At 40.5% G+C, this 11,435-nt stretch overlaps 1 protein-coding gene across 2 annotated transcripts; it reads left to right on the top strand.

The window, feature by feature from the left end:
- The first annotated feature begins 4,234 nt into the window (after window positions 1-4,234).
- Window positions 4,235-6,382, top strand: LOC114451049 (C-C motif chemokine 5-like). Of its 2 annotated transcripts, none has more exons than XM_028429577.1 (4): window positions 4,235-4,317; window positions 5,720-5,836; window positions 5,928-6,036; window positions 6,129-6,382. In XM_028429577.1, the coding sequence occupies exons 2-4, from the start codon at window positions 5,767-5,769 to the stop codon at window positions 6,256-6,258; spliced, it is 309 nt and encodes a 102-aa protein (XP_028285378.1). In that variant the 5' UTR covers window positions 4,235-4,317; window positions 5,720-5,766; the 3' UTR covers window positions 6,259-6,382. The 2 variants fall into 2 exon arrangements, with proteins under 2 accessions (XP_028285378.1, XP_028285379.1); XM_028429578.1 differs by having other exon boundaries at window positions 4,287-4,408.
- Window positions 6,383-11,435: the final 5,053 nt, after the last annotated feature.

Consider the following 11,435-nt stretch of genomic DNA (forward strand, 5'->3'; position numbering starts at 1 on the left):
CATTAAATGACCAGGAGGATGCATGCAAGTCCACTAGTGTTTTTGTTTGTTTAGTCTGAACCTCTCAGCATCAAAGGGCCCGGCACTTACTTTTAGGGCTGCAACAAATTTACTTTACTTTACTTTACTAAACTACTTTTAATACTAATTTTAGTAGGGGACTAAACTGTAGATTAGATTTGGTTAGTCAATGATTATTTATTATGTTATCAAGTATCTATCTATGGTGTCTATTTAGTAACATGCACATGTACGTATGGTCGTGTGGAGCGCAACACACCATGGAAAAGGGGCACTTAGACCTCACTTAGACTAATTCAGTGATCTCAACTGAGACACTAACCTAAAAGTAAAGTCACTCTACTGGAGGACGTGTTTTCCGAAAGCTAAAAAAAAAAAAAAAAAACAGCTATTTTACCCATCCACAACTTCAGACGCCAGAACTCCTGGATGTTTTCATTTTACATGCTTATGCATCGCCGTTGTACGTCTGAATTAGGTACACTTCACTTACTTAGTAACTTTATTTTCCTGACTTTCCTTCCCTGACAGTGTGCAAATGGCTCTCTTCCTCTCTAACATACACACACAGTGTGTAGACACACAATTATGTGCTAAAATACTCCCTATAACTCCATATACTTAAGCCAGAAACTACAGTACATGAGCACAGGCCTGCAGGTAAAGGGTTAATATGGTAATTAAGTTGTTAACTGTAAAAATCACAAATGTTACCTCCTACCAACAGGGTAACCACCAACAATCAAGAATGCATGATTATTTAGTGCCATGGCTGTGCAGTCAAAAAAAGTGTGTTTATAATGTAAGTCTATGGGACAAAATGGGAGAAAAAAGAAAATCCAGTGCTGTGCAAAAACTAATAATGCAATAAAGTCAATTTTTTTACTGATGTTTGACATGACCAAGACTATAATAAAGGTTAAAAAGAATCCAGTCCACATTCACCTTTTCTATTAAAAATGAGCCATTTTGTGTGTTTTTTTTTCAATTTTCAGCACCACCCCTTATAAAATTGGTGATTAAAGGGTTAAAATCCTGGGGGAAAATGATTTTTTCACTACTGTTGATTAGAACTGAAGTTAATTAAAAGGTCTATGCAAAAAATTTCAAAAAAATATTTATCTAATATATTTTTAAAACCGTTAAAGTTAGGGGACGTTTTTGTCCCCGAACAACACATTAGGGGGTAAAATTTGCCCACAGTGTACCGTTGACCTATGAAAAATTTTAAAATCATATTAACAAAATTTATGTAAAATTAAGCTTATTGAGGAAAAATGATTCAATTTGTCCACATATTGACAAAGTTATGGCCAAAATAAACAGAAAAATTTCTCTCAGAGGACAAAAATGTCCCGAACAACGCATGAGGGTTAAGTCTCGTGCTCGCCTTTGTCTTTGTCAGTTCATTGTTTGTCACTCCCCGCGCTGTGCTCTTCGTCTTCCTGGTTTTCTTCCGTCCTGTCGTCCTCCGTACTCCTCCCGTCCTCCCCTGGATTAGTTCTCCTTGGTTAGTTGGTTTTTGATTTCCTTTTCTCTTGTACTGTTTAGTTGTTCAGGACTTAGTTTAGTTTAGTTATTCTTGTGCTTTGGACTGTTTTTTGGCTTTCATTAAAGCTCACCAAAGTCTTTAGAGGTTCTTACAGAAAGTAACTTTTCCTGGTAACTTGTTGAGAACTTTCACATCTTCACATCTGTCTACAGTTAGACATACTTCCTTTCTGTAAAATGGCTGGTTTATAATATCAAAGCTTGCAGTTTTGTTACAATTGGTTGATTATTTGCAGATTCCTTGACCCTGATTCATCACATCCAATTCCCAAGACCAGTGGTGTAGACCGGTGGTGTAGAGACCATGATGTTCATTCCAGTGAGTGTCCAGGAGTCGAGGAGGAACTCATTGAAAGAATTGACACTGAGGTCATAACCACATCAGATTAATTTGTTCACGAGGACTTCAGGGATCACAGCATTCATGACATCAGCCCTGACAGTTTCAGCGCAGAATTAGAGAACTTTGGAGCAACGCTTTTCCCAGGGTCAGGTATAACTCTTGCACAGTCTGTAGTACTTCTTCTGTCCTATTCTGTAAGGCACAACTTGACAGCCTCAGCACTGGAGGACCTCCTAAACTTAAATATTTTGTTACCATGTAATAATATTTTGCCACAATCTCACCACCTTTTTAAGAAACTATTCCAAGCCCCATCAGATTCAGTCACCATGCATTTTGTAAATAATTATTTGTAAAATCTGCCAAAAGGAAGCCCACAGTGTCCTTATTGCACTGCACAGGTAGATGAAAATGATCATTTGAAGACAGGAAACTTCTATATCAGTCTCTATCAACTCAAATCAGAGACATCTTAGAAAGAGACTCAGCTTCTGTTCATACTGGAGGCGGAGTGATGCTTGCAGAGCAGAGATGTATGAAACACTCCCTCTTCACAAAGATGACATAACTCTTCTGTGGAACTGTGATGGACTTAAAGTGTTTATCTCCTCATCACACTCACTGTAGCCAATCAGATGTGTGATTAATGAACTCCCAGCCAAAATCAGTTTTAAGAACATTCTTTTAGCAGGTGTTTGGTTTTCAAGGGGAAAACCTGACATGTCTTTCTACCTCAAGCAGTTTGTGGACAACATTGAAACAATCAACAAATCTGGGGTGAAATGGAAAGACCAAAAAAAACAACACAGAGAAAAAAAATCAAAGGTCTTTCCTGTACTATGCTCCTGTGATGCTGTAGCTCGATGTATGCTTTGTTGTGACCTGATCTGGTCACCCCGGATTCCCAGACTCCGTCCCCGATGCACAGAACATTGAATGAAAACCAGTACTGAACAGTTTCAGTTTCGCCTTTATATAAAGGGAGAATGCACAGCTCAATACAGACCCCTCGATCTGCTCCTGCAGCTGACCATTTGCATTCTGTCCGTCCCATGCATTAGGCTCGTTTTATTAATCTGACAACAAGGTGTGGTTACATTTACATAGAAAGGCATAAAAGGTAATGTTTTTCAGTGAAACATGCATATTCAATAATCACAAGGTGGAGGGCGTATACGAAACTAAAAGACATTGAAGTTCTCCCACTCACATCTTTGATGTGAGTGTGTGTCAGGTCCTCCTGTTACGACCTTGAGTATATCTTATCTCTTTGGCAAGCTTGTGTTTCATCTTTGGGTCAACTAAGGGGTTTGCAGTTCGAATTTCTAAACTAACCATTAAACATCAGAATACTTTATGGCCTCAGTCAGAGGTCTCGATCTATGAGCAACCATACACTTTTACCATATGTGCAAACACACATATATTTTGACCAAGTTTGACCATATATTTCCACAGCTTCAAGGAATACATCAGTTCAATGGAGCATATGGTTGTGGCCAATGTCTGAATGAGTGACAGATTGTGAGAGTTTACAAGGGTCTATCCAGTCATGGAAGCCGAGACAATCATGTTTTAGAGTGTGGTGACTGAAGGTAACTGAATGGCCTTGATCATGTATTTGGAGTTTAAACTGTCTCACCACTTGCCCTTTTGAATCCCTCCACTGGCTTTGATTTAGAGTTTCCCTGTGGACTACATGTACTGTGTGTTACTGGGAGTAACAAAACAACTGCTAGATCTGTGGTTCAACAGCAAGCACCACAGTAGTCCATGGTATATAGGCACACGTAGAGACCAAGTAGATCATCGGTTGCTGTCTATATACCCTCTGTCTGATGTACCAAGGGTTCCAAGAACTGTGAGGGAAGCACATAACTGGAAGGCAGCAGAGTACCAGAGCTGGCTGCTGTTTTACAGTGTCCCTGCGCTTGATAATATTCTACCAGCCAAATTTTTGAAACATTGGATGTTGCTAGTATCTGCCATCTTTCTGTTGAAAACATTTCAGAACAGGATCTGACAGAAGGAACTACCAAAATCAATACATTTGTGCACAAGATGCCAACTATGTATGGCTTGTGTCACGTGCCCTTTAACATCTACCAACACACACATCTGTCCTCATCTGTCAAACAAGGATTTTATTGTAATAAATAAATAAAATAATAATAATAAAATAAAATAATAATAATAAATCATAATAAAATCCTTGTTTGAGTGGGAGGACACTGCCGTTCTTAATTAAATTAATCAAATTAAATTCAGGGCAATCTGTCAACACTGGCTGTCGGCAGTCTTTCCGGTTCCGACCCCTGAACTCTTTACTTTCGGTTCTTCAGCACGGGCCACCACAGTCAGTCGTGTTTCGCCTGCCGAGCAGGAACGGTGGGAGAGAGCTGGTGAGTGCTTCTACTGTGGTCAGGGGAGTCACTCTGTTAGGTTGTCCTCTCAAACGCTGTCGCTCGTCAGTAAGAGTGAGGAACGAGGAGCGTACGTAATGGATTCTTCAACTTTTTTCTTAGTAGATTCAGCGTTTATTGATGTTGAGCTTTGCAGGTTAACCATCTCTGAACTCGGGTAATAATCTGACAGAGGTCATAGTATTCTTTAGCCCTCTTAGACATATTTATTTGACACTAATCACATCTCTTTAATCATGGACGGATGAACTCTCATTTTATTCCTCTACTGTCTTTTTACTAACAAAATGGCGTGATGTACAAGATCAAAACAAACACTCCTCACAGAATTGCGCCTCGCTGTGGTGCAAACGAAACATTGCATCCCAGCAAAACAGCAGCACAACCACACATCACACTGAGTACTCTAAATAGAGAAAGAGTACTAAAAAGAGTACTTGTACTCAGGATGCAGAAAAAAACACATAAGATAAAATACAGACATGGATGTCTTCCACTATTTTAAACACCAAACTGCAAACTTGTTTAGTTTGTATTTAGTGACAGGCATGGTCATGGTGTCAGCAGCCATCTCTTCAGTAGTGCAATGTACCAGGTTCACTTTCCCCTTGTTTACCATGGACCTTTTAAAATGATATTTAATGTAAAATGTGTTTGCATCTTTGTCTGCTCACAGAGGTTTTAGCTAAGACAGCTGTTCCCTGGTTATCTTCATACACTACTGTTTGTATTTGTATTTGCTGTATATATATATATTACACTCTTATATACTATATATTCTGCTTTACAGGTTGAGCTCCTGTAGGCTGTTTCTTTGTTTTCTGTAAAACTAAAGAACTGTTCTTGCTTAGGCTTATACAGTAACCTGTGGTCACCAGTATGCATCACTATAGGCTACCCAGAGCGCTGGTCCAGCAGCTCTCGCTGCCGGTCCTTGACACATTGTCTGGGCAAAACTTTTTTCTTGGTTGTGTCTGAGAACTATTGTGTGATTTGTTGGAATTTCCAGTGGGCGTGGCCAGTGTGGAGAAGCGGAAAAGCTTCTTACCTGTTGTTCACTTGTGTACCTGTTGACTTGTTGACTAGTTTGCCCATAATATGTATGAGTAGTACATTTAAATATATATTTTTTAATTCAACTGTGTTCATTAAACATTGTCCCAATTCACTTTATAATGATATGTTATGTTTCTTCTAATGGAGATCAATTTTTTTGATTTTTTGATTGAATTTTTTTAAGACAGATGTTAGGGCCTGATCCGTCAAAAAAAAAAAATATAAACAGCGATTAAAAAAAGAGGCCCTCTAATAAACTCTTTGTTGCATATCGACCTACATACTGAATCCAAAAGCTGTCTCTGTGTATTGGTCCCTTTACCAGCTGCTGTGTTCAAAGACCACATCTCTATCAACTACAGAGGAGTCACCATGAGGAGCGCTCACATCCTGCTGCTCTGCATCCTGGGAGCTGCCCTGCTGTCCACAGTGTTCTGCAACCGTAAGATGATATTTAATAAAAAATATATAATATTATTCATAATTAGATGTTCATTCTCCACAGTATATTAACCACATATGATTTTCTTTAGAAATCGGTCCTGATAAGTGCTGTTTCACTTACTATCCAACAAGGATTCCCCCAAAACATATCAGTTCATATTACATGACTGATGACCGTTGCATGAGGGCTGCAGCCGTGTAAGTCTAAGGAGCCTCTCAGTACTCTTAAATTTTTGTGTTTTCTGTCACTGTTTCCTCACAGAAGCTAACACAACCTTCTCTTCATTTAGCTTTGTTACCACGAGGTCTAGGCATGTCTGTGTGGATCCCAGCCAGGGCTGGGTTAAGGACGTCATGAGGATTCTGGATGAGAGCTCCTTCCAGCTGCCTGGTCCAGCTTCAGCTCCAGCTACTGTGTAACAGTATAATCATGGCTTTGATATTTACCTGGAATTCATATTGACCTGCTTATCCTCTGTGTAATGTTTTTATATGCTTTGTATTAGCACATTATCTTCATACAAATACAGTCATAATGTCCAAACGTTGCCTCCTCTTTATTTCTCACCTGTAATACACTATAATGATCTGCTAACAAACTTACAGCACATTACTGCCTCATACTCTTTGTGCTTAAGTGTGTGTGTGTTTGTGAAGTGAACACTGAGCTCTGGTTAAGTTTAAATGTGTTCACTTTCTATGTATGTGCTCCAGTGTGTGTTATGTTTGTGTGAAGTTAAATCACACATTCAGCTAAAAAAATACCACAGTGGTTTTGTGTTTAAGTGTAAATGGAACAAAATGGCACAGAAACACACCTGCTGACACACACACACATGAAGCTGCAGCAGACGGGAACATGCAGTGGACTGTCCAGGTCGGTGTGGCTCTCCTGAACGTGGCGTGGGTCGCCCTCTTTTTAACACCACATCCTTTCTCAGGTAGAAGAGCTGTTTTATCCAGACACAGACAGAAAGTTCATTCAGTGTGTGATGGTGCTGAAGTGCTGTGTGTGTTTTTATTGCAGTGTTTGTGCAGAGGAGAAGCCGCTCTGAGGAGGAGATGCTGTTCAGAGAGTTTTGCATTCAGCCTCCGTCTGAGATCCTGTTTACACATATTCATAATATTTCCTTCCCCCCGTTTTCCGAAATAACATCGTTTTCAAAAAAGTTTCAGTTTACATTAACCCGCATAAATACGTTCCCAAGAGCCATCATAACTACGCCAGGCCTGTGGGTGGCAGTGTAGGAAGAAGGAGAAAGCCGAGCAATCAGAAGTCTCATCAATTCAGTCTGGCTCTTAGTGTCAGAAGTTGTTCCAAAGTTGCTGAACCTGGAGACCCATAGGCGTCGCTACCATTATATCAGAGGGGGACGTGTCCCCCCCACATTTTAAAACGGCCCGTTTGGATCCCCCCACATTTAGTGAGTAGGAAACTCCACCTAACGCTGTTTCGATTGCTCGTGAAAAACTCCGTTCCAGTTGGTTCATAAGAGAATAACCTCACCGCTGAAATCTCCATGTTTTCCTGGTTACCACAGCGCTGCAATACCGTTACTATAGTAACGGACCTAACAAAGCCAGTGGCTTTCTTCGAGCGAGCGTTAAACACCGTAAAGAGAACCGTCAGTGCTGCTCGAAGCTGGAGGAGGTAACGTCAGTGTCATCCCACAAAGTCCAGCTCATGCTGAAGCCTTACTGCTTTGTCACATGGCCCCAGGTGACGTTAGATTGATGTTAAATCAACTTAGAAAAGTTGGGAGGAAGCTACTGTTTACTTTCAGTTACAGTAGACGGTTTTATTTGTCTGACGACATGTTGTTGCCTTTTCTGCTCCCTCCCCACACACAATGGACATGAGGAGATTCCTAACAAAGACACGGAGAGTTAGAGTTGTTTTCAGCATTAACCCATATTGTAATAAGGCCAGGTTAGCTCCTGTTAGCCTGCTAGCTTAAGCCTCGCCTAGCCAGTGCACAGCCACCTGCTCCTATTCTTATCAGCAAGAATAAAACACATGTGATGGACCGTCAGGACACAGTGGGGCATTATATGAACAGGGGAACACTGATGTAGCAGATGAGGCAGGGCATCATTATAAACACATCCACAAGGTTTGTTGTGAATTGAGCAGTTTTATAAGCAAATAAAGATAAAGACTTTTTGTAAGTTAGTATTTTTAGTTTCAGTATTATCTGCATTAAGCAGTTTGGTTCATTTTTCTATGGGATTTGCCAGTTTTTTGTCTCTGTTTGACAAAACTGTTGTTTCACTTGGAATTAGTTTCTGTTTGTCACAGAGTTTTTGTTGAATCTGTCTCTGAAATAGTCATTAAGTGTTTACTTCTGTAGGTAAAATAGTTTAACAACCTGTTAAAATCCACAGGAAATCGCAACTACTTCATATTATTATGTTATATTTCATAATATACTGATGTACTTTTTTTCACCACCCACCCACAGAAGGTGTCCCCCCCACATTTTTAATGCTTCCTACGCCACTGTGGAGACCTAACATGTCTCTGCTCCTCATATTAAGAGGAGCTGTATCAAATGCAAACACGTAAAAAGTGATTACACCGACAGAAATGCAAACGCTACCGGAGGTATTTTCAAAATACCCGGCTATGTGTAAACGGGGTCTGAAGAAACCACAAGAAGGAGTGGCGAAATGTCTTCAAAAAACAATCTTCCGAGTCCAGTTGGCTCGATTTAAACTCTTGGAAAAGTGTGCAAAAATACTAATTCTTTTCCTTTTTTACATTTAATTGACAATACATACACTGTATTGCCAAAAGTATTCACTCATCCATCCAAATAATTGAATTTCCAGGTGTGAAGGTGTTCCAATCACTTCCATGGCCACAGGTGTTTAACACCAAGCAGCTAGGCATGCAGACTGCTTTTACAAACATTTGTGAAAGAATGGGCCCACTCTCAGCTCACTGAATTTCAGCATGGTACTGTGATAGAATGCCATCTGTGCAGCAACTTAAGTCCTTAATGGCCGCTGGTGGTTTAACAATATAAAAAACTTGAATACCTCACACTAGTGCTAATTTCTCGTCCTTAGGGCTCCTCAACATTCATCAGGAGGAGTAAGATGACCTAACTCCCAGCTAAATCCAGAAGCGGTGGGACAGACAGCTGCCAGTCTGATGCTAAACATGTTTACCTCTGCTGAAAAGTGCACAAGTGTTAACACGTGCTGTTCACACTGCAGCCTCTAGGGGCTGGCTCCAAAAGCAAGTCGATTTACACTGTTGGAAAAGTCACTGGAGCTTTGTCCAGAGCTTCGTTTCTTACTGTCAATGTTTATTCAAAAGTGCACATTAGTATCTTTTTCAAAATATACAATACAATATAAACTGTTCATAATAAATAGAAGAACAATTAAAACATGTTTTTATTTTCGTTTTTTAGGGCCCGAGCACCCCAGCATCAACTTTGACCTTCAACTACTTTGTCATACTTTAAGCTACAGAAACTGTTAAACTATCATTCTGTTTAGCTATTCGACTACATTTCAAATTGTGTTGAACTATTTTTAAACTATTTTAACTATTCGAATGATAAAACAGTTTCTAAAATGATTTTTGCATTAAAGTGAATGGAGGATAACTTTCAACCCATTAAACTTTGAAAGGCTAAAACTCTGTGATAGTTTAACTGACAGACACCATTCAACTTTTAAACTACTCACAAAATGTTCAACTATTAAACTTGTATTCAAATGTTGGTTATCTTGATATGTTTTTGAACTGGAAGTAGTTTATCAATCAAGTATTTTTTGGGCTGCCTCAGAGTTTAACATTAGTGTGTAATGGGTGGAATGTTAGAATAGAATAGAATAGAATAGAATAGAATAGAATAGAATAGAATAGAATAGAAAATACTTTATTCATCCCAAGCTGGGAAATTACACTGTTGCAGCAGCCAAATACAGTCACTTAAGCATACCAAAATAATAACAAATATATTCTAACGGTAAAAATTAAACAGTATAAACATTATTTACAGCAAGATAAAAGTGCAAAAGCAAAAAATGTGCAATTTGTAATGCAGGTATAAATATCAGCCTAACTCGGATTGTGCAATTTGGTATGAAGATATGAAATGATATTATATGATATACAAGAACAACACTGTGCAATTTGAAAGTAAGAAAACTTGTGCAAGATCTGTCCCTTACAGCAGTGAGTCCGTGTTATCTCTGGCACAGAGATGAGGTGTTGTACAGTCTTATGGCATGAGGTAGGAAAGATTTCCTGTAGCGGTCTGTGTGACAACGAAGCTGTCTGAGCCTTTTGGAAAAGGCGCTCAGGTATTTGTACTCCTCTACCATCTCCACATCCTTACCCGGGATGCAAAGGGGCTGCGATACTGTTCCCTTCTTCCTGAAGTCAATCACCATCTTTCTGGTCTAGTTTACATTAAGCAGCAGGTTCTTCCCTCCAGCCCACTCCACAAATCTGTCCACCAGCCTCCTGTACTCCTCCTCCCGTCCACCACTTATACACTCCACAACTGCAGAGTCATCAGAAAACATCTGTAAGTGACATGACTCTGAGTTGTACTGAAAGTCTGAGGTGTTTAAGGCGAACAGGAATGGAGAAAGCACAGTGCCCTGTGGGGCTCCTGGATCACTGATTACCTGTAGCTGGCGGGTGCCAGCACCCATCAGCAGCAGCTTCTCACCCAGTAATGAAGGCTGGATGGTGTTGAAGGCACTGGAGAAGTCAAAGAATGCGATTCTCTCTTCTTCTCGTTGAGTAGAGTCTTCAGGTCGCTGGTGATCCACGGCTTGTTGTTAGGAAAACAGGAAAAACGTCCGGGTGGCTGTTCTCATGGAGTATGGATCCAGCTTTAGGCTGCGTCTGCAGACGGGAGACGGGGAGCTGATGACAGCAGCGGCAACCTCGGCATCAGCTGATGGAGGAACGTAAGCGTTGACCACAATCACAGAAGTAAACTCTCTCGACAAATAATCAGGCCGTAATACAGCCTAACTGCTTTCACATAGCTGCAGGTCTCAGAGTGGTGATTTTGACCTCTAGTGGCTGTTGCTGCCATCATCTTTAAGGAAACAGGACCGGAAAGGCTTCTCTTTGTTTAACCTTTCTGATGCTGTTTCCATCTCTCAGGCTTGGCTTTTCACAAGATTGCAGACCAGCCAAGGCTTGTCCTCCATCCTCCAGATCCTCTGATGATCCACCTCATGGTGTTCATGTAAAAAGGACCAGAAAGGCTTCTCTTCGTTAACCTTTCTGATGCCGTTTCCGTCTCTCTGGCTCTGCTTTTCACAGAGTCCGTTCTTGTCTTGGCTGGTCCTTCAGACCACACACAGCCTCCTCTATGTTCCTGGCTTGACAAGGAACTGCCTCCTCCTTCAGAGTCCTGTTGCTGCCACCTTTGGTTCTTTGAAACAAGCACCAGAAAGGCTTCTTTTTGTTGAGCTTTTCTAATTTTGTTTCCATCTCTCTGGCTCTGCTTTTCACAGAGTCCAGTTCTTGTCTTGGCTGATCCTCCAGAGTGCTGCTCTGGGTCTTCATGACCTGAGCTGAGCAACATGGAGCTTCGTCCAGATCCACCGATGAA

The sequence above is a fragment of the Parambassis ranga genome, chromosome 18 (assembly GCF_900634625.1).
Source record: "Parambassis ranga chromosome 18, fParRan2.1, whole genome shotgun sequence".
Classification (NCBI taxonomy): Eukaryota; Metazoa; Chordata; class Actinopteri; family Ambassidae; genus Parambassis; species Parambassis ranga.